At 47.5% G+C, this 23,890-nt stretch overlaps 1 protein-coding gene across 4 annotated transcripts; it reads left to right on the forward strand.

The window, feature by feature from the left end:
- The first annotated feature begins 374 nt into the window (after positions 1–374).
- On the forward strand, positions 375–23,487 carry LOC132387624 (killer cell lectin-like receptor subfamily B member 1B allele C). Of its 4 annotated transcripts, XM_059959995.1 has the most exons (9): positions 375–500; positions 670–741; positions 1,993–2,112; positions 5,903–6,019; positions 15,662–15,871; positions 18,414–18,458; positions 20,206–20,348; positions 21,464–21,528; positions 22,591–23,487. In XM_059959995.1, the coding sequence occupies exons 1-9, from the start codon at positions 434–436 to the stop codon at positions 22,769–22,771; spliced, it is 1,020 nt and encodes a 339-aa protein (XP_059815978.1). In that variant the 5' UTR covers positions 375–433; the 3' UTR covers positions 22,772–23,487. The 4 variants fall into 4 exon arrangements, with proteins under 4 accessions (XP_059815978.1, XP_059815980.1, XP_059815981.1 ...); XM_059959997.1 differs by lacking the exon at positions 18,414–18,458; XM_059959998.1 differs by lacking the exon at positions 15,662–15,871.
- Positions 23,488–23,890: the final 403 nt, after the last annotated feature.

The following is a 23,890-nucleotide window of genomic DNA, read 5'->3' on the forward strand; positions in this document are numbered from 1 at the left end:
TTCAGACCTCCCGGAATTCCTCCTCCATCTGAACGGCGATCTCCATTCCTCCTCTCCTCCTCCCCGCTGTCTTGTTCCATCCTGATCTCTCACCCTTACCTCCGTTCACCGACCCTGTCTCTCCAATCACTCCCCAACTCTCCTGCCTTAATTTCTCCAAGTCTCACCCTCTCCGCTCATTATCCCCCATCTCCATCACTTCTTCCTCCCTGTTCTCTGGACACACCCATTCACTCGCTTCCTTCTCCCTAGTCTTTCCATTGTCACAACCTCTCTATCCCCGACCCCAGTCTTCTCTTCTTTCTCCCCACTCTCATCAGCTCTTTATCCGGCGTTGGTTGTTACCGGTCTAACCCACTTGTTTACACAGGCTTCCTCTGACAACGGTTGTTTCAGCTACCTGAGCTCAGAGACGCAGAGAATACTCGGCAGGATGGACCGGAACGAGAGTCACATGAATGTGAAGTTGGGAAATACGGACGCACGGTCCCCTTCCCGAGGTGAGTGGGGCAGAAAGACAGGGGACTGATCTATTCTGTAGCTTATCCTGGTGTGTGTGATGGGACGCGGTGGAGGGTGCTACACTCTGTGTCTGACCCCGGGAGTGTGTGATTCGACTGTGTGGAGGGAACTTCAGTCTGTCTCTGACCCTCGCTTTCCTGTCCCCAGCTGAACCTGATGTATCGTATGCTGAACTGAATTTCAAGACCCGCTCTGCGCCCCGGGTGCGGAAAGATCGAGGTTAGTTTTATCTTTGTTGGTTTGACACTGTTTAGCTGACGTGTTCAATCCTGTCCAGAGATCTCAGGGCAAACGTACAGTCACCCTAAGGATTGCTTGTTTGAGCATAAGACGGAGGGAACGCATGGGAAAGACGATGGGTGGGTGGACTTTGTGGGAGGAACGGTGGGGAGGGTGCCGTTAGGTGTGAGCGCCCTGGTAGGGACAGTATACAGGGAGCGCCGTAGGGTGGTTTGATGAGTGTGTGCTGAGGGTCGGTGAGGAGAGCTAGCATGGTATGTGCCTTGTGGAGGAAGGGGCGCTGAGGAGTGAGCGCTGTAGGGTGGGTTTGTGGTGATGAGTGAGCACCGTGAGGAGGGAGGAGGGTGAGGAGGGACGCAGTGGGAGAAACGGTGAGGATGAGGCGCTGTATAAATCCATAACTGCTCTCTCAATGTTCTTAACCCCACACTCTTTCCCCTCCTCTCCGCTCCCTCACCTCCTCACACCCTCTCCGCTCTCCGTTTCTCCCCCTCTCTCCCCGTTTTCCCTACTCTCCCCCACTGTCCCCTTCTCTTCGCCCTCTCTCATTGCCCCCCTTCCTCCAGTCACTCCTCTATCACAGTCAGCGTCTCTACCATTCTCGGTCTCCCCCTCGCGTTCTGTCCATCTCTCTCCGCTCCCTCTTATCCTTCCCTGTCCGCCCCTCCTGTCTTACAACCTGGCTCTGTCCCTAATTTTGCCCCTGAACTCCCCTCACGCCCTCTCCTCCTGACGATCCATGGGTCATGCCCTTTCCCCTACACTGTGTCCCCTCGCTCTTCGCCCTCTCTCTCAAATTTTCTTCTTCACTCTTCTCCATCACCCTCTCACATTTCTTCTCCCCTCACTCCCTCTTCTCAATCCCCGTCTTTTTCGCCCTTTTTCACACCTCTCCCTGCCCTCTCACTGTTCCCGACTCTCTCCCCGCCCCTCTCACTCTGTTTCCACCTCTCTCACCCCGTTCTCCCTTCTGATACTTTCTCTTTCATCTTCCCTCCCAGCACCACTGTCGCTACAACCCTCTCTCTGTCCATCGCTCTCCTCTGCTGCCCCCGAGAGCCTCTTGAGTCTCTACCACTCTCCCTGACCCTCTCACTCGAATTCTCACTCATTCTGTCTCCCTCATTTGCCTCTCTCTCTTCTCTCACCCCTCCTCTCTCTTCCTGACACCCTCCCCCATTCTCTACCGCTCTCACTCTCTTGCTTATCTGCTCTCTCTCTCTCTCCCAGAGGATCCGAACTCCACCTACTCTGATTTGAACTTTCGGAAAAAGGAAATCCGCATCGATCAGCGTGAAGATCCTCCCATTGCCTCGGCACCTGGCGGGTTGTCAACCACTGCACAAACAGGTTAGTGTTCACAGTGATGACGTCGTCTGGAGGGATCACGTGTCATACTCGCAATTGTCCAAGTTTCTAATGCAGCTGTCTCTGTGTCCCATAGACTTGCAACATCTGGGTAATAAAACTTTGTCACTCGACTCCACAGTTAAATTTCTGTCTGTGATGTATATAAATTTTAGATGGGTGTGTTAGAAACATTGAAACATAGAACACATACGTCACAATACAGGCCCTTCGGCCCAAAAAACTGACCGCACACATCCCTACCTTAGAACAACCAGGGCTTTACCCATAGCCCTCTATTATTCTAAATTCCATGCAGCCATTAAGAAGTCCCTTAAAAGATCCTCTCGTTTCCACCTCCACCACCGCCTCCGTCAGCCCATTCCACGCACTCACCACTCGCTGCTAAAAAACCTACCCCTGACATCTCCTCTGCATTTACTTCCAAGCACCTTAAAACCATGTCCTCCCTTGCGAGCCATTTCAGCTCTGTGGAAAAGCCTCTGACTATCCACACAATCAATGCCTCTCATAACATTATATATCTCTATCAGGTCACCTCTCATCCGAGGTCGCTGAAAAGAGTAAAGACTGAGTTCACTCAACCCTCCTGATGAAGGGTTTCGGTCCGAAACGTCGTCTCTACCTCCTCCCATACATGCTGTCTGGCCTGCTGAGTTCTGCCAGCATTTTGTGTTTTTATTCACTCAACCTATTCTCATCAAGCATTCTGTTCAATCCAGGAAACATTCTTCCAAATGTCCTCTGAACACTTTCTATGGTTTCGAAGTGTTTCCAAGGCGAGCAGAACTGAGCATAGTACTCTAAGTGGGGTCTGAACAGGAACTGCAAAATTACCACTCGGCTCTTAAATCTATATAAATGATCTGCATGAAATTACAGATGGGTGGGTTAGTAGCTTTGCTGATGATACGTCGAGAAGTGGCGCTGTGGAGAGCGGAGAAGAGCGGCAAAGTATTCTCAGTGGGATGCAGATCAGTTACAGATATGGTTTGGAAACCGGGAGTTGCATGGAGTTTAACAGTGACAAGCCTAAACTGTTGCACCTCGGTAACTCTAATGAACGAAATGACACACTATCAAAGCCAAAACCATAAACAGTATTGTAACATAGAAACATAGAGAACAGGCCCTTCGGATACAATGCTGTGCCGAACGTTTCCTTACTTTAGATGGGCAGAGGATCTTGGGCTCCATGTTCATAGCTCCCTGAACGTGGCTGCACAGTTTGATGGGATGGTTAAGAAGTCCGATGGCTTTCTTGCCTTTATTAGTCGATGCATTGAGTACAAATGTCAGGGAGTTATGTTGCAACTTCATAAAAATCACTAGTTATGCTGAATCAGGCGCATTGAATACAGTTCTGGTCTCCCCATTATCGGGAGGATGTCAGGGCTTTGGGGAGTCTCCGGAGAGGTTTAACAGGACTCTGCCGGGATAAGATGGCATGTCTTACAATGAGAGGTCGGACACCTGGGCTGCTTTCTCTGGAGCGGAGGAGGTACAGGGGAGATCTGACAGATCTCTGGACTCGGTCAGACACCTGTCAGCCATTACCAAGTCAAGGAATTTGGAATTTGTTGAGGTACCAAAAGGCACTGGTGAGAAGAAACTTAGAGTATTGTGTTCAGTTTGGGTTCATCATATATACTGACATCAGAGAGGGTTCAGAGAAGATTGACTAGAATGATTCCAGGAATGAGAGGTTTGCTGTGTTAGGGACATCCGGCAGCTCTTGGTCTGTATTCCTTGGCGTTCAGCAGAATACGCGAAGATCTCACAGAAATTTTCCGAATGCTGAACATTTACGAACAGTCTAGATATGGAAAAATTCCTTCCGTTGGTAAGGAATTCTAGGACAAGAGAGCAAATCTTCAGGATTGAAGGACGTCCTGTTAGAACTGAGGAGAAATTACATCAGTCAGGGGGAGGTAAATGTATGGAATTTTTTGCCACGAGCAGCTGTGGGAGCCAAGTCATCAAGTGCATTTAAGGCAGAGAGAGATAGGTTCTTGATTAGCCAGCGTTTCAGAGGGTCTGGGCAAAAACAATGGAGTGGGGATGACTGAAAAAATTAGATCAGCCCACGATTGAATAGTGGAACAGTCTCGATGGTCCGAAAGTACTACTTCGGCTACTATATCTTATGAAACATAGAAAACCTACAGCGCAATACTAATCTCTTAAAATACCCTATCTTATCCGGCTTCATCACAGTTGCTGGCCGCCAATTCCACGAACTGACCACTCTCTGAGTAAAAGGAAATACCCCTGACGTCTCCACTGTACCTAATCCCCAGCACCTTCAACCTGTGTCCTCTTGTGGCAATCATTTCAGCCCTGGGCTAAACGCCTCTGAATATCCACACGATCAATGCCTCTCATCACCTTATACACCTCTATCAAGTCACCTTTCATCCTCCGTCGTTCCAAGGAGAAAAGGCCGAGTTCACTAAGCCTATTCTTAAAAGGCATGCTCCCCATTCTAGGAGACATCCTCGTAAATCTCCTCTGCACCAGTTAGATGGCTGCCACGTCATTCCTGCAGTGAGCGACCAGAACTGAGCACAGTACCCAAGCAGGGTCTGTCCAAGGTCCTATAAAGTTGCAACATTACCTCTTTGCTCCTAAATTCAATTTCACGATTGATGAAGGCCAATACACCATATGCCTTCTTACCCATAGAGTCAATCTGTGGAGCTGCTTTGAGCTTCATATGGTCTCGTACCCCAAGATCCCTCTGATCCTCCACACTGCCAACAGTCTTATCATTAATGCTATACTTTGCCATGATATTTGAACTACCAACATGAACCTCTTCACACCTATCGGGTTGAACTTCATCTGCCACATCTCAGCCACGTTTTGTATCCTATCAATATCCCGCTGCAACTTCTTGCAACCCTCCACACTACCCAGAACGTCTCGAAACTATGTGTCATCAGCAAACATACTAACCCATCCCTCCACTTCTTCATCCATGTCATTTATAAAAATCACGAAGAATAAGGATCACAGAGCAGATCCCTGGGGTACTCCACTGAAGACCTCCATGTACAATGTGATCCGTATACAACCACTATTTGTCTTCAGCATGCAAGCCTGTTCTGGATCCACTAAGCAATATCCCATTTCATCCCGTGCCTCCTTATTTTCTCAATTAGCCTTGCATGGGGTACCTTATCAAAAGCCTTGCTGAAATTTATATATACTAGATATACTGTTCTTCCTTCATCAAAGTGTTCAGCCGCATCCTCACGGAAATTTAATCACGGACGTATAGCCCGACCTGCCCTTGGCAAAGCCATGCAGACTACTCCTAAATATTATATACCTCTCCAAACGTTCATAAGTCTTGCCTCTCAGGGTCTTCTCCAGCAACTTACCAACCACTGAGGTAAGACTCACTGGTCTATAATTTCCTGCGCTATCTCTACTCACTTGGTGTAATAATTCGCAACTCTCAAATACTACGGAACCTCTCCCGCCCCTATTGATGATGCAGAGATCATCGCCAGAGGCTCAGCAATCTCCTCCCTCGTCTCCCACAGTAGCCTCCTTTACATTTCGTCCGTTCCGTGACTTATCCAACTTGAAGTTCTCCTAAAACTCCAGCATATTCTCTTTCTAAATATCCACATCCTCAAGCTTTTCAGTCTGCAGCAAATATCACTACAGTCACTAAGTTACTGAAGTGAAGTAATCACTAAGTTGCTCCTGTGGATTTATAAAGTATATATTATCGTCTTATGGTTGTATGGTCTCTCCGCAGCGGCGCAGGAACAGGAGTCGAAAGTGAAGATCGGAAATAGACCGTACCGTCTGATCTGCCTACTCTGCCTAGTTACGTCCGCCCTCATCGTGGTGGTGGTGGGTCTCTCAATCCATGGTGAGTGGAACGGGCTCCGAGTGGAGTCAGACCATTAATAAAGAGAGTGGAATAAATTGTTATGGCAAAACACAACAGTGAAACCAACATCCCCCCTTACCGTAACACCGATTAAAAACAGCTCACCATAGGGAAGTGGGATGAGGTCCTGAATTGTGAGTTTGGGGAAATAGGCAGAAGGCTGAAGCACAGTACCTTAAGGGTGGTGTTCTCTGGATTGCTGCCTCTGTTACGTGATAGTGAAGGAAAGAACTGGAGGAGATGGCCGTTGAATGTGCGGCTGTGGGGTTGGTGCAGGGGGCAAGCTTATAGATTTTTGGAACATAGGGATCCATTTTGGGGAAGGTGGGAACTGTATAGATTTGATGGGTGGCACCTGAACCCGAGGGGAAGCAATATCCATGCTGGTAGGGGTGATAGCATGATTCGTGAGGATTTAAGCTAATTTGCAAGGGGGATGGAACCCGGAGCGATAGAGCAGTGAAAGAAGTGCATGGAGTAAAGCCAGATCTAACATACAGAGAGGCATTGAGGAAAGAGTAGAAGAATAAAGGGTCTAAAAGTAATAAGAAAGAAGGGCGAAAGTGCGTCTGCTTTAATGCAAGAAGCATCAAGAACAAATATGATGAATTGAGAGCTTGGATCCATGCACGGAATTATAATGCAGAGGTTATTACGGAGACTTGGCTGCCACCAGGGCAGGAATGGATTCTCAATATTTCTGGAAGGGGAGGAGGGGTGGCATGACTGGTCAGCTGCAGAAAGGGTGGGTAATGTAGTACTGTTCTCTTTTGAGTCAGTATGGGCGGAATTCCGGAACAACAAGGGAGAAGCTACTCTATTGGGAGTATTCTATATGCCCTCTGGTAGCAGTAGAGATAGCAAGGAGCATATTTTGGAAAGGTGCATATTTAAGAGGGTTGTTATCATGGATGACTTTAACCTCACTAATTTTGATTGAGAATTGATTAGTTCCAACAGCTTAGACGGGGCAGAGTCAGATATGTGTGTCCAGAACGGATTCCTGTCACAGAGTGTTGACAGGCCGACTGGGGTAATGCTCAAATAGATCTTGTATTAGAAATCGAATTGGGTCAGGTCACAGATCTCTCAGTGGGGGAGCATCTGGGGGGCAGTAACGACCGCTACCTGGCCTTTAGATTTATCATCGAAAAGGCTAGATTCAGAGAGGACAGTAAATAATTTAGTTGGGGAAGGGAAAATGTGAAGCTATCAGACTAGAATTTGCGGGTGTTAATTGCGATGATAATTTGCAGGGAAATAAACTATGGACATAGAACCGCAGAACATTGCGGCAGAGAAACTGGTCTTTTGTCCCTTATTGGGTGTGCCTAAACATTTTTCTGGCCAGTCACACTGGCCATACACCTCTCATCCATGTACATTTCCAGCATTTTCTTAAATGTTAAAAGTGAACTTTTCCCCCTTCACCCTTAACCCATGTCCTCTCTTTTTTCCTTCCCTGGCCTCAGTGGAAAAAAGCCCACTTGCATTCACTCTATCTATACCCATTAAAATTGAATATAACTCTATCAAATATCCCCTCATTCTTCTACGCTCCAGGGAATAAAGTCTTAATCTAAACTCAATAACCATTAAGCAATTACAGCAAGGAAACAGGCCAGCTCGGTCATTCTAATCCGTGCCGAACGCTTACTCTCACCTGGACCCACCGACCTGCATTCAGCCCATAACCCTCCATTTCTTTGCTGTCCATATACCTCTGTAATTTTACTTTCAATGACAATATCAAACCCGCCTCTACCACTAAGACTGGAAGCTTGTTACACACAGCTACTACTCTCTGAGTAAAGAAGTCTCCCCTGGTGTTTCCCCTAAACTTTTACCCCTTAAATCTCAACTAATGTACTCTTGTTTGAACCTCCCCTACTCTCAATGGAAACAGCCTATCCACGTCAACTCTATCTATCCCCCTCTTAATTTTAAATACCTCTATCAAAGACCCCCTCAACCTTCTACGCTCCAAATAATAAAGGCCTGACTTGGTCAACCATTCTCTGTAAGTTAGGTGCTGAAACCCAGGGAACATTCTAGTAAATTTCCTCTGTACTCTCTCTATTTTGTTGACATTTTTCCTATAATTCGTTGACCAGAACTGTACACAATACTCCAAATATTGCCTTTCTATGCCTTGTACATTCTTAACCATACATACCAACTCCGATACTCAATGCGTTGATTTATAAAGAACTGCATACCAACAGTTTTCTTTACGACTCTATCCACTTCAGTTTCCATCTTCAAGGAACTAGGCTCCATTATTCCTAGAACACTCTGTTCTACTTCATTCTTCAATGGCCTACCACTTACCACGTATGTCCTATTTTGATTAGTCCTACCAAAATGTAACACCTCACACATCAGCATTAAACTTCATCTGCCATCGCTCAGCCCACTCCTCTAACTAGACTAAACCTCTCTGAAATCACTCTGCAGGCTTTGAAAACCTACTTCATTGTCCGCAACGTCACCTATCTTATTATCATCTGCATACTTACTAATCAAATTTACTACTCCATCATACAGATTATTTATGTATATGATAAATACAATTGAGGCACACCACTGGTCATCGGCCTACAACCTGACAACGATGTATCGATTACTACTCTCTGGCATCGCCCAACCAGCCACTGTTGAATACATTTTACTACTTCAATGTTAATACCTAACGATTGAAACTTCCTAACTAACCTTCCATGTCGAACCTTGTCAAATCTATTCAACCTTTCTTTGTAACTCAGTTTCTTAAATCCCGGCAACATCCATGTAAACCTTCTCAGCATTCTTACCTTATTAATAACTTTCCTGTAATTCGTTGACCAAAGCGTCACGCAATTCTCCAAATTCTTCCTCACCAATGCCTTATACAACCTCATCATAACGTTCCAATTCTTATATACAATACTTTGGTATATAAAGACCAATGTACCAAGAGCTCTCGTTACTACCCTATCTAACCGTGACGGCACTTTTAGGAAATTTTGTATCTGTATTCCCAGATCCATCTGTTCTACTGCATTCCTCAGTGCCCTACCATTTACCTTGTATTTTCTCCTTGGTTTGTCCTTCCAAATTGCAATACTACACTCTTGTCTGTATTAAACTCCATCTGCCATTATTCAGCCTATTTTACCAGCTGGTACAAATACCTCTGCAAGTTTAAAAATCTTCCTCACTGTCCACTGCGCCTCCAATCTTGGTATCATCAGCACATTTGCTGATCAAATTTATTACTTTACATTCCAGATCATTGATATAGATGACAAATAAAAATGGACCCAGCACTGATCCCACTAGTCCCAACCACACAAATTGTGGCAGGATATATGGTCGAAGTTTAGGGATCTCTGGCAGGATGTTAGGGATAAAATTGTCTTGAGACTAAGATAAAGAACGGTAGGTTGAAGCAACCATGTGTAACTAATGAGGTGGAAAATCTCGTCAGTTGGAAGAAGGCAGCATACCTGCTGTTTAGGAAGCAAAGGACAGATGTGTCTATTGAAGAATAAAGGATAGCAAGAAAGGAGCTTAAGAGGGTCTCAGAAGAGCCAGAAGCGGACATGAGAAGGCCTTTGCGAGTAGGGTGAGGCATTCCTCTGTTATCAGAAGAATAAAAGGAAGACAGGAGTGAAGGAAGGACCAATTAGAGAGAAAGGTGGGATAAAGTTGGGCCTGGAGACTGCGGAAGAGAGCGAGGTCTTCAATGAATAGTTATCTTCGGTATTCACCAATGAGAGAGAACCTGATGACGGTGAGGACAATATGATGGACGTTGATGTTCTGGAGCATGTTGATTGTAGTGGAGATGACGTGTTGTTGTTCAAATTTATGAGAACGGGTAAGTAAAGGGGCCTGACGGAATGTTCCCCAGGCTGCTCCACGATGTGAGGATAATGATTGCTGAGCCTCTGTTTAGGATCGTTATGTCCTCGTTCTCCACCGGAATGGTACCGCCGAATTGGGGGGAGGCGAAAGTTGTCCTCTTGCTCGACAAAGGTAGTAGGGATAGTCCGGGTAATTATAGACCAGTGAGCCTCTCGTCGGGCGTGGGAAACCGGTTGGAAAAGATTCTTAGACAGATGATCTATGGGAATTTAGAGAATAATGGTCTGGTCAGGGACCGTCAGCATGGCTTTATGAAAGACAGATCGTGTCTAACAAGCCTGATAGATTTCTTTGAGGAGTTAACCAAACTTACAGATGAGAGTATTGCAGTAGATATGGTATAGATGGCGGTTAGTAAGGCGTTTGACAAGGTTCCACACTGTAGGCTAATTCATAAAATCAGAAGGCATGGGATACCGGGACATTTGGCCAGGTGAATGCGGTATTTATTTTTTCTGCAGGAAACAGAGGGTTGTGGGGGGAGGGGAGAAGTACATTCGGATTGGAAGGTTGTGACCAATGCTGTCCATCAAGGATCCTTTCTGGGACCTCTACCTTTTGCGATTTTCATTATCGACCTGGATGTGAGGGTAGATGGGTGGGCTGGCAAGTTTGCAGACGACAAAAAGTTTGGTGGTGTTTTAGATAGTGTAGAAGATTGTCGAAGATTGCAGAGAGGCATTGTTTGGATGCAGCAGTTGGCTGAGAAGAAGCAGTTGGTGTTCAACCCCGAGAAGTGTTAGGTGGTACACCTTGTAAGAACAACCTCCAAGGCAGTGTAAAACGTAAATGGCAGGACACATGGCAGTGTGGAGGAGCAGAGGGATCTGGGTGTACATGTCCACCGATCCCTAAAGTGTGCCTCACAGGTAGATAGGGTACTTAAGACAGCGTATGGGGTATTAGCAATCAAATTTCGAGAGGTAGAGTTTATGATTTGTGAGAACATAGAACATAGAATAGTACAGCACATTACAGGCCCTTCAACCCACAATGCTGTGCCAAAAATCTAATACTGCATCCGCTATACCCCCCTACTTAAATTTCTCCATATACCTGTCTCGTAGCCTCTTAAACTTCTCTCTTAGATCTGCCTCCACCACTGACTCAGGCAGTGCATTCCACGCACCAAACACTTTCTGAGTGAAAATCCTTCCTCTAATATCCCCTTGAACTTCCGTCTCCTTAACTTCGACAATCCCCTACACTATCTACGACACGACCAACCATTGTGTCGTCCGTAAACTTGCTAACCCACACTTCTGCCACCATATCCAGGTCGTTAATAAAAATCACGGAAATTAATGGTCCCAGAAAAAATACTTGTGGGACACCACTAGTTAAAGCTCTCCATTCTGAATGTACTGCCTCCACCACGACCCTCTGACTTCTGCAAGCAAGTCTATTCTGAATCCACTTGGCCAAACCTCCCTGGATCCCAAGCCTTCTGACTATCTGAATACGCCTACCGTGTGGATCCTTATCAAATCCCTTACTAAAATCCATGTAGATCACATCCACAGCACTATACTCATCTTTATGCCTGGTCACCACCTCAAATGTTCTATCAGGCTTGTTAGACACGATCTGCCCTTCACAAAACCATGCTGACTGTCCCTGATCAGACCATGATTCTCTAAATTCCCACAGATCCTATCTCTAAGAATCGTTTCCAAAAGCTTTCCCGCCACAGACGTAAGGCTCACTTTCTATAATTAATATAATTATAGCTGTCCACAGTATCTATTCCTGTTAATATCTTGTACACCTCTATCATGTCTCCTCTCATCCTCCTTCTCTCGAAAGAGTAAAGCCCTAGCGCCCTTAATCTCTGATCGTAATCCATACTCTATATACCAAGCAGCGTCCTGGTAAATCTCTGTATCCTTTCCAGTAATCCACATCCTTCCTATAGTGAGGTGACCAGAACTGGACAGAGTTCTCCAAGTTTGGCCTAAGCAGAGTTTTATATCCCTACTACCCTATCCCTATCCCTACTAACATTTTTGAACAAGGGGACAACATTCGCCTCCCTCCAGTCCTCTGCTACCATTCCCATGGACAACGAGGACAGAAAGATCCTAGCCAGATGCTCGATAATCTCTTCCTTCGCCTCGTGGAGCGGCCTGGGGGAATATTCCGTCAGGCCCCGGGGACCTTTCCGTCCCAATGCATTTTAACAATCCCAACACCTCCTCTCCCTTAATATAAATATGTTCTAGAACATCAACCTCACTCATATTGTCCTTACCGTCATCAAATTCACGCTCATTAATAAATACCGAAGAGAAGTATTCATTGTGGACCACGCTCACCTCCAAAGCCTTTAGGCACATCTTCCCACTTCTATCTCTGATTGGTCCTACCATTACTGTTGTCATCCTTTTGTTCTTCACATTATTGAAGAAACCCTGGGGCTTTCCTTTACCCTACACGCCAAGGCTTTCTCATGACGCCTTCTTGCGCTACTCAACCCCTTCTTAAGCTTCTTTCATTCTACACTGTATTCCTCAATAGACCCATCTGATCCTTGCTTCCTAATCCTCATATATGCTGCCTTCTTTCACCTGACTAGATTTTCCACTTCACTTGAAACCCATGGTTCCTTCACCCTACAATTCTTTCTCTTCTGCACCGGGACAAATATATCCCTAAAGTCCTGCAAAATATTCATAGTACATTTCACTGCAAATACATCATCCCTATTCACACCCCTATGTTCTAGCCTTATAGCCTCATAATTTCCCCTTCCCCAATTAAAAATTTTCCTGTCCTCTCTGATTCTATCCTTTTCCATTATAATGCTAAATGCCAGGGAGCGGTGATCACAGTCCCCCAGATGCTCACCCACTGAGAGATCCGTGACCCTCTCGGGTTCGTTACCTAATACTAGATCTAGTATGGCATTCCCCCTAGTCGGCATGTTAGCATACTGTGATAGTAATTCGTCCTGGACACAGTAAACAAACTCTGCCCCATCTAAGCCCTTGGAACTAAACACGTGCCGATCAATATTAGGGAAGTTAATGTCACCCATGATAACAACCCTGTTATTTTTGCACCTTTCATAACTGCCTTCCAATCTGTTCCGCTGTACCTCTGCTGCTACCAGTAGAATCACCCCAGTACAGTAACAGCTCCCTTTCTTTTCATGGCGTCCACCCATACTGACTCAAAAGAGGATCCTGCAACATTACAAACCCTTTCTGTAGATGTAATAGTATGCCTGACCAGTAATGCCACCCCTCCGCCCCTCTCCCACCTCTTTGTTCCTTTTAAAGCACTGAAAACCAGGAATATTGAGAATCTATTCCTACCCTGGTACCAACCATGTCTCTGTCATGGCCACTACATCATAATTCCATGTATGTCCCCAAGCTCTCAATTCATCACCTTTGTTCCTGATTCTTCTTGCATTGAAGTACACACAATTTAGCCCTTCTACTTTACTATCTTTAAACCCTTTATTCGGCTTCTCTTTCCTCAATGCCTCCCTATATTTTAGATCTGGCTTTACTCCATGCACTTCTTGCACTTTCCTATCGCACCGGGTCCCATAACCCTTGCAAATTAGTATAAACCCTCCAGAACCATAGTAGAAAACATACATGCAAGGATAGTGCTCCCCCTTGAGTTTAGGTTCAACCCGTACAATCTGCACACGTCCTAACATCCCCAGAATAGATCCCAATGATCCAAAAATCTAAAACCCAGCCCCCTGCACCAACTCCTCAGCCACGCATTCAACTGCCACCTCCTCCAATTCTTACCATCACTACCACATAGCCCTGGCAGTAATCCTGAGAACACAACCCTTGAGGTCCTGTTCTTCAGCCTTCTGCCTAGTTCCCGTAACTCACTCTTCTGACCCTCATCACTCTTACAGCCTATGTTGTTGGTACCAACATGTATCACGACTTCTGGTTGCTTTCCGTCTCGTGCCAGGATGTCAACACTCGGTCAGAGACATCCCGGACTCTGGAACCTGGGAGGCAACAAACCATGCGGGTTTCCTTCTCACATCCACAAAATGTCCTGTCTGTTCCCCTGACTATACAGTCTCCAATGACAACAGCTCTCCTCGTCCCCGTCCCATCCTTCTGCACCACAGGCTCAGACTCAGTGCCAGAGGCCCTGTCACTGTGGCTCACACCTGGTCGGTTTTCCTCGCCAACAGCATAATTAAGTGAGGTAATGGTGTAGCTCTATAAAACTCAAGTTAGGCCACACTTGGAGTACTGTCTACGGTTCTGATCGCCACACCATAGGAAGGATGTGGAAGCATTGGAAAGGGAACAGAGGAGATTTACCAGGATGCTGCCTGGTTTGGAGAGGGTGCATTACGATCAGAGATTAAGGGAGCTAAGGCTTTACTCTTTGGCGAGAAGGAGGATGAGCGGAGACAAGATAGGGGTATACAAGATATTAAGAGGAATATGTACAGTGGACAGCTAGCGTCTCTTCCCCAAGGGACCACTGCTCAATACAACAGGACGTGGCTTTAAGGTAAGTGTTAGGAAGTTGAAGGGGGATATTAGAGGAAATTCTTTTTTAAAAAAATATTCAGAGTGTGGTTCGTGCGTGGAATGCACTTCCTGAGTCAATAGCAGAGGCAGATTCATCAGAGAAATTTAAGAGGCTGCTGGACAGGTATGTGGGGAGTTATATGCGAGGCAAGGTTTACGGGTCGGCATAACATTGTGGGCCGAAATGCGTGTACTGTGCTGTACAATTCTATGCTCTATCTCCTAAAACACGGACACTCCCCTGACCGTGATAAGAACACGGTCTTTACCGTAACACAATCAAGACTCATGCTGACTCCGACACGCCATTCACCATTACATTGACAATGCTCTTACCGTATTACGGTCACGACCTTCAAAGAGACATAGATACACACTTAACCGCGAAACCTACACGACCATCGCAGTGACACGCACAAGTCTGTCACACTGACCATATGTTACCCTTCAGTAACAACGACATGTCCCTGACGGTGTTACTGATAAACTCCTCAAGGCACCAAACAAACACACCTCACAGTGACACTGACACGTTCTTCACCGTGACGCTGAGGTTGCGTACACCGTGGCATCTTCACGCTCCTCAATGTGATCCGCTCCGCACCGCATCTTGAAAAAGACTCAGACGTCTATGTAACACCCCTTACCGTGACAGTATCGCTCCTTAACATAACGCCGATGCACAGATCACTGAGACAATAACCCACACCTCACCCTGACACAGGCAAAACCATCACCGGGATACAGACACCTAAGTTCACAATAACACCGACATAGTGCTCTCCGTGACACCGACACACATCTCAGTGTGACCCTCTCACTCACACCGTGGCCATGTCATGTCTCTCTCCGTGACACAGACATACCCCTCTCTGTGGAACCAGCGAACCTCACACCATGACACAGATACTCCACCCACCGTGACACCACAAGTCCCCTCAACCACACATTTTCCTCGCCCATGGAAATAACAGCACCTTCACCGGGACATTGATATACCCCTCAGTGTGAAACATACACGCCCGACAATGTGGCGCCGACGCTTCTCACTGTGCCAACATCACATCTTTCACTATGACACTCTTCACCGTGACACTGACAAAACACTCTCTGTGACCCGTTCGGTAGCGTGACGCTGACTCATGTATCACTGTAAACGCTAAACATCCCTCACCATCTCTCTCAGTGTCACAGATTCGTCAGTCTTACGAAACATGTCACCGAAAATCTAATCTGTCCGATCTTAAACGAATGAACAACGATCTCCGTCTCCAGTTCACTGAGATGAAAACGAAATACAGATCTGTCAGAGAAGCCAAAGCTCAAATCTGTGAATTGCTGATCAGCAGAAGAGGTGATGCATCATCCCCCTCTTTCACCCGCTCCTCATCACACGGTAGGCATGGAGAGAGGAAGCGGTACTCTGTGCTTAGCATCAGGAGTGTGTGAAGAGTTGAGATGGAGGGTGATTCACACTGTCTTTGATCCGGCGAGCATGATGGGACTACATGAAGGGTGTTTCCCTCTGTCACTGAATCTAGGACAGTGTGATGGGAGGTTGTGGAGGTGGATTCACTCTGTTTTTGAACACGGGATTGTGAGACGTAACATTGCTGCTTCACTCCATGTCTCACTCTGGGAGTGTCTAATGGATCCAAATTTATTCTGTGTGTGACAGCGGGATTGTCTGACGGAACACTGCCCAGAGAGATACACCCCGTGTCTGATCCGTGAAGTGTGTTATGGCACCGTGGAGAGAGCTTTTCACTCTGACCCCGGGAGTGTGTGATGGGACGGTGTGGAGGGAGATTCACTCTGTGTCTGATCCCGGGAGTGTGTGATTGGACGGTGTGGAGGGAGATTCACTCTGTGTCTGACCCCGGGAGTGTTTGATGGGACCGTGTAGAGGAATAATCACTCTGTGTCTGACCTGGGAGTGTGTGATGGGACGGTGTGGAGGGAGATTCACTCTGTGTCTGACCCCGGGAGTGTTTGATGGGACCGTGTAGAGGAATAATCACTCTGTGTCTGACCTGGGAGTGTGTGATGGGACGGTGTGGAGGGAGATTCACTCTGTGTCTGACTCCGGGAGTGTTTGACGGGATTGTGTGGAGGGAGATTCAAGCTGTGTCTGAATCCGGGAGTGTGTGAAGGGATCGCCGAGAGTGAGCGTTTGTGTTTGATTCCAGGAGTGGTGATGGGACAGTACAGATGGATGTTTATTCTATGTGACACCGGATTGTGTGATTGGAGGGAGTCTGACCCCATGAGTGTGCCATGGGAGGGTCTGGGCGAAGCTTCGCTTTGTGTGAAAACACAGGTAGTTGTGATGGAATGGTTCAGAGAGAGCCTCACTCTGTGACCCTCCAGGAATTGCGTGATGGGACGTAAAGACGGAGATTCACACTGTTGTATACTCGGGATTGTGAGATGGGGACGTGTGGAGGCAGCTTCACTCTGTGTCTGAAATTTGCGGTGTGCTGCGTTGAGAAGCAGACGATGGATAATCACTCTCACTCCGATATTCTTCGTGTGCGCTGAGGGAGTTTCCTTCTGTCTCTAACCGCTGGAGAGGGTGATGGGGCCGTGGAGAGAGAGATTTACACTGTGTCTGATCAAGTTGTGTGTGATTAGACTTTGTAGAGGATCTAAATTCTGTTCTCTGATCCAGGGAGTGTGTGAGGGGCGGTGTTGAGGGAGCCGGACTCTGTGCCTAACCCCGGGAGTGTGTGAGGGGCGGTGAACTAGGAGGAACACTCAGAATCTGACTTGGGAAAAGTGTGACAGGATGGTGTGCAATAAACTTCACATCACGTCTGACCGCTGGAATGAGTGTCTGTGTCTGTCTCCGAGAATGTTTGATGGAACAATATTGATGGAAGCTTCACTCCACGTCTGAGCCCGGGCGTTTATAAAAGGCAGTGAACACGGAGCTTCACTCCACGTCTGACGCCTGGAGTATGTGATGGGTCCGCGGGGAGGGAGATTCAATCTGCGTCTGACCGTGTTAGTGTGTGATCGGACGGCGCAGGGAACTTAAAACTATGTCTCACCCCGTGTATGTACGATGGGACTCTGTGTTTGACACTGTGCGCGTGTGATGAGTAGCTATGGCGGGAATGGGGGTTGGGTGAGAGGTTTTGGGTTTGCGTTCATGCGTGTGTCTGACACACGGAACGTTAACGCATGCCTGGAGAGGAGGCATGATAGAGGTATACACGATATTAAGTGGAATAGATATAGTGGACAGCCAGCGCCTCTTTCCCAGGGCACCACTGCTCAATACAAGAGGATATGGCTTTAAGATAAGGGGAAGAAATTTCACCGGGGATATTAGAGAAAGGTATTTCACTAGGAGAGTGGTTGGTGCGTGGAATGCACTGCGTGAGTCAGTGGGGGAAACAGATACATCAGTGACGTTTAATAAACTACGAGATAAGTAAATGGAGGAATTGTGGGCCGAAGGACCTGTAACGTTCTGTACTATTCGATGTTCTATGTTTAAGAGTCACGAGGTAATGGTGTAGATATAGAAAAGTCTGGTTCGGCCACACTTGGAGTACTGCGTCCAGTTCTGGACGTCTCACTATAGAAAGGATGTGGAAGCATTGGAAAGGGTACAGAGGAGATTTACCTGGTTTGGAGAGTATGGATGATGATCAGATATTAAGGGAGCGAGGGTTTACAAAGAGAGAAAGTGGATGTGAGGAGACATGTCGGAGGTGTATAAGATATTAAGAAGAATGTATAGAGTGGATAGCCAGCACTTCTTCTGCAGGGCACCACTGATCAGTACAAGAGGACATGATTTTAAGTTAAGGGGTGGGATGTTCAAGGGGGATATTAAAGGAAGCTTTTTTTTTAACTCTATACCTCTAACTATCGAGTCTTCTATCACTACCGCTCTCCTCCTCTAACCCCTCCCTTCTGCACCGCAGAACCAGACTCAGTGCCAGAGATCCGGCAGCCGCAGCTTGTCGCAGGTAAGTCATCCCTCCCAACATCATCCAAATCGGTATACATGTTGTTGAGGGGAAAGGCCACGGGGGATCCCTGCTCTGTCTGCCCTTCCCCCCTTCCCTCGCGTGACGATAACCCAATTACCGGTGCGCTGCTTCTTTGCCGTAACTACCTCCCTGAAACCACTATCTATAAACTCATCATTCTCGGGATTGATCCGGAGGTTAGGAGCTGCAGCTGGATGCACTTCCTGCAGGTGTCGTTGTTAGCGACAGAGAAGGTCTCCCTGACTACCCTCACCCTTCAAGGAGTACATTCCAACATCCTGCCTGACATGTTCTATAACTCTAAACTAACGAAACAAAACTCACCGGAACCTACATTTGATAAGGTTCCACACGGTAGGCTTATTCTGAAAGGCAGAAGACACGGGCTCCAGGGAATTTTGGCCAGGTGGATTAAGAGTTGGCTTGCCTGCAGAAAACTGGGGGTCGTGGTGGAGGGAGTACATTCGGATTGGAGGGCTGTGTCTAGTGGTTTCCCACAATGTCGGTTCTGGGACTCCTACTTTTCGTGAATATTATTAACGACCTGGATGTGGGGGTAGACATCTGGGTTGGCAGGTTTTCAAACGACCCGAAGGTTTGTGGTGTTGTGGATCGTGTGGAGGATTGTCAAAGACTGCAGGGAGACATTGACAAGATGCAGAAATGGGCTGAGAAGCGGCAGATGCAGTTCCTCTCGGAGAAGTGTGAGGTGCTACTCTTTGGAAAGACAAACTCTAAGGCAGAGTACAATGTAAATGGCAGGATACTTGGTAGTGTGGAGGAGCCGAGGGATCTGCGGGTGTATGTCTGCAGATCCTTAAACGTTGCCTCACAGGTAGAGAGGGTAGTTACGAAAGCTTAAGGACTGTTACTTTTCATTCGTCAAGGGATAGAGTTTAAGATTCACGAGGTAATGATGCAGCTCCACAAAACTCCGGTTAGGCCACACTCGGAGTATTGTGTCCAGTTCAGGTCCCCTCACTAGAGGAAGGATGTGGAAGCATTGGGAAGGGTACAGAGGAGATTTACCATGATGCTGCCTGGTTTAGTGAGTATACATTATGAAGAGAGATTGAAAGAGTTAAGGCTTTACTCTTTGGAAAGAATGAGGATGAGAGGAGACATGATAAAGGTATACAAAATATTAAGACGAATAGATAGAGTGCACAGCCAGCGCGTCTTCTCCAGGGCGCCACTGCTGAATACAAGAAGACATGGCTTTAATGTAAGGGGTGGAAATTTCAAGGGGGATATTAGAGGAAGGCTTTTTACTCAGAGAGTGGTTGGTTTGTGGAATGCACTGCCTGAGTCAGTGGTGGAGACAGATGTACTGGTGAAATTTAAGAGACTACTAGACAGGCATATAGAGGAAATTAATGTAGGGGGATATATGGGAGGAAGGGTTTAAGTATAGGCACAACATTTTGGGCCACATGGCCTGTACTGTGCTGTATTATTCTATGTTCCATGTTCTATTCACCCTGTGTCTTGATCCCGGGAGTGTGTGATGGATGGTGTGGAGAGAAATTCACTCTGTCTGATCTTTGTTAATTTACAATGAGACGTTGTGTATGGGATATTCACTCTGTGCTTGACCTCAGGTGTGCGTGATTGTACCCCGTGGAGAGAATTTCACTCTGTGTGTCACCCCGGGTGCGTGTGACAGGAAAGTCTGAAGGGAGATTCACTCTGTGTCTCACTGTTTCTTATTCCTGATTTCCAGAGCAAACGTGTTCCAAGGACTGGGTCACAAATAAAGATCGGTGTTATTACGTATCCACGTTTGATACCATTTTCCAAAAAGCGGAGCAAGAATGTTCAAACCGTGACTCAAGGCTGCTGGAAATCAATTCAAGTGATGAAGCGGTATGTGTCACAGCTCGAAAAGATCACACAGTAACACAGGAATCATCGCAAACCTCCGGGGTCAGAAACAGAGTGAATCTCCCTCCACACCGTCTTATCACACTTTCCCGGGGTCAGACACAGAGTGAATCTCCATCCACACCGTCTCATCACACACTCCCGGGGTCAGAAACAGAGTGAATCTCTCTCCAAACCGTCCGATCACACACTCCCGGGTTCAGACACAGAGTGAATCTCCCTCCACACCGTCCCATCACACACTCCTGGCGTCAGACACAGAGTGAATCTCCCTCCACACCGTCCCATCACAAAATCCCAGGGACAGACAATGAGTTAAGCTCCCTCCTCACCGTCCCATCACACACTCCCGGGGTCAGATACAAAGTGAATCTCCCTCCTCGCTGTCCCATCTTACACTCCCGGGATCAGACACAGAGTGAATCTTCCTCCACACCGTCCCATCACACACTCCCCGGGTCAGACACAGAGTGAATCTCCCTCCACACCGTCCCATCACACACTCCTGGCGTCAGACACAGAGTGAATCTCCCTCCACACCGTCTCATCACAAAATCTCCGGGTCAGACAATGAGTTAAGCTCCCTCCTCACCGTCCCATCACACACTCCCGGGGTCAGATACAAAGTGAATCTCCCTCCACGCTGTCCCATCTCACACTCCCGGGATCAGACACAGAGTGAATCTTCCTCCACACCGTCCCATCACACACTCCCCGGGTCAGACACAGAGTGAATCTCCCTCCACACCGTCCCATCACACACTCCTGGCGTCAGACACAGAGTGAATCTCCCTCCACACCGTCTCATCACAAAATCTCCGGGTCAGACAATGAGTTTAGCTCCCTCCTCACCGTCCCATCACACTCTCCCGGGATCAGACACAGAGTGATTCACCCTACATACCGTCTCATCACACACTCCCGGGGTCAGACACAGAGTGAATCTCCGTCCGCACCGTCCCATCACACACTCCCGGGGTCAGACACGGAATGAAGCTCCTTCCAGACAGACCCATCCCAGATTTCTGTTGTAATCAGCTGAGAGAAGTACATATTTTTCGATTCTACGCATTAATCAAGTTAATTTAACTTCCCAGCGCTTTGTATCCCACAATCTTCTGGACAACAAACCTGCTTACTGGATTGAAAAATGCGAAAACGGGTGAGATTATCACTAATCTGTGGGGTGAAGATTGGTTATTGACATAGTCCTGACGGGAGCAATTGGGATTACGGTCTGAATTAGTTTCGTGGGGAAAGGGAGGGGCATTGTGATTTGTTTGTAGACAGTCCGAGTTTGTCGGGAGCGTGCTGTACAATGGGAACATTTTCGGGCTGAAAGTGTCTGTCGGGGAGGACACTGCAGTGGGAATATTTTGGAAACTGACAGAGGGCAGTGGGGAGAGATCAGTGACAGAGATTATTTTCGTGCTGACGCATGTGGGATTGGTAAGCGACGTGCAGTGGGATTATTTTGGAGATTTTCGCCTGGCTGTGAGCAAAGGGAGCAACAGTGGGATGAGTTTGGTGAATGACATGTATCTGAGTGGAGAGAGTAGTTTGGATTAGTTTGGAGACAGATACAGGGCGGTGGTACACAATGGGATAACGGAATTAGTTTGCGAACTGAGGCAAGGAGGTGGGAGAGAGGGTGCCAGTGGTATAAGTCTGGAGGCGGACCAGAGGGTATGGGGATAGCGCGGTGTAGTGGGATATGTCAGGAGACAGACACGAAGCTCTGGGTAAAGGAAGAGACAACGAGATGAACCTGGAACCACACAGGGCTGAGTGTGGAACAGTGGGATTCATTTCGGACAGACATAGGTCTGTGGGGAGACGGTGGGACAGTGGGGTTTGTTCGGGGACTGAAACAGATCAGAGGGGGGAGGGTGGGCCTGTTCGATTCGTATGGGGACTGAAAGTGGTCTGTGGTGAGGAAGCGGTTCGGTGGGATTAGTTTGGGGGATACGGGGCTGTGGGGAATCATTGGGTCAGTAAGATTAGTTAGGGAACTAACACAGGGTTGTGGGGAGACATTCGGACCGTGGTATTTTTCTGAGTACCGGCACGGGGACGTGGGGGAGAGTGGTTGTGTGGGACGTTTGAGAACTCATACAGGCAATTAGAGATCGAATTCATGGGATTGGGTTGGGGACGGACTCCGCTCGGGTCCTCTACTGAAGCTGTTTTGTCTCTGTTGAAATTGTTTAACCCTCCTGTATAGGACTGTGGGCCAGAGTCTCCTGTACAAGCCCTCTGGAACGACCGTCTGCAGTCGGTGCGGAAGTGGTGACACTTGTGATGTTCCCGATCGGCGGTTCATCTGCGAGAAGTCGGCACCTTTGTTCCCGGATGTTCCTGAAAAGGTCCAGGGTCTCTGCCAACAGCCAGTGGAGTCGACATGAATCAAGTGAATGCCCCCATTTTCTCCACCTTCTCTCTCACTCCTAAATCCTTTCAAATTCCCTCCCCACACTCTCTGTCCCTCCCTCCTACTCCATCTCCTCTTGTTGCAATCATATTCTCACCACCAGACCCCGACAAATCCCTCTCGCCGTCTATCCCCTTCTCTCTCGCCATTCCCCCGTCCCGCTCTTCCGCGCTCCCTCTACCTTTCTCTCTACCCCCTCGCCTCCCCTTATTTCCTCAAACTTTCTCCGCCCACTCTTTCTCTTCTCCCTCTGCACACCTCTTACATCTCTCTCTCCTTCGCTCCCCCAGACACTCTCTGTCTACCCTCCCCGTTCTCTCTGAACCCTCCGTCTCCCTGATATCTCTCTCCCTCTCTCTTTCTGCTTTCAATTCACTCTAACCTCAATCCTGTCCCGTCTGGTGCTCGATAACCCAACCCTGGGTGAAAGTCTGTCCGCATTCCCTCTGTCTGTGCCCCTCTTGTATCACGGCAACGTGACCTCCCGACTCCTGTACTCAGTGTGACTGGTGAAGACCAGCGGGCCAAGTGTCCTGTCCACTCTTATCGGATGTTTTCCTCAAGAATCGCTATTTCATTTATTATCTGAAACTTATAACGCCTGGAATTTGTTCTTTTGAAGGATCAGTACTGCACAAAGATGTACAATTAATGTAAACTGCAAATATTAATAAACACCGCAAATATGTCGAGTTTTTGCTGATGCATTGAAAGATGTGATGGCGCAGGGGAAGAAGCTGTTCCTGAATCTCTGTGTGTGGGTGTTCTGTCTCGCGGAGCTGTCAAATACACCTCCGACAACACCACGTTCAATCCCGTTATCATTCCCGGGAACCGTCTCCAATGTCTCACATCCCCTGTGAGATAAGAGATCGAGACCTGCTCACAAAACTCGAAATGTGGCCTCACCAATGACGTATTGAGCCTGAGACTGACGTCCTTGCGTTTACGTCCCAGTCCTCTCGAAATGAATGCAGTCCTCGCATTTGCCTTCATCACCACCGGCTCAAGCTGCAGGTTAAACTTCTGGGAAAGCTGCACGAAGTCTCCCAAATCCCTCTGCACCGCAGATTGTTTTTAACCCTTACATACC

Source organism: Hypanus sabinus, unplaced genomic scaffold (genome assembly GCF_030144855.1).
Source record: "Hypanus sabinus isolate sHypSab1 unplaced genomic scaffold, sHypSab1.hap1 scaffold_2047, whole genome shotgun sequence".
Taxonomy (NCBI): domain Eukaryota; kingdom Metazoa; phylum Chordata; class Chondrichthyes; order Myliobatiformes; family Dasyatidae; genus Hypanus; species Hypanus sabinus.

Excerpts from the sequence above, each read along its gene's own strand:
- LOC132387624 (XM_059959995.1), top strand. The coding sequence starts at position 434 with ATGGACCGGAACGAGAGTCACATGAATGTGAAGTTGGGAAATACGGAC. Across the intron at positions 742-1,992 it reads CCGGGTGCGGAAAGATCGAG|AGGATCCGAACTCCACCTAC; the intron begins GTTAGTTTTATC and ends TCTCTCTCCCAG. Across the intron at positions 21,529-22,590 it reads ATTGAAAAATGCGAAAACGG|GACTGTGGGCCAGAGTCTCC; the intron begins GTGAGATTATCA and ends CCTCCTGTATAG.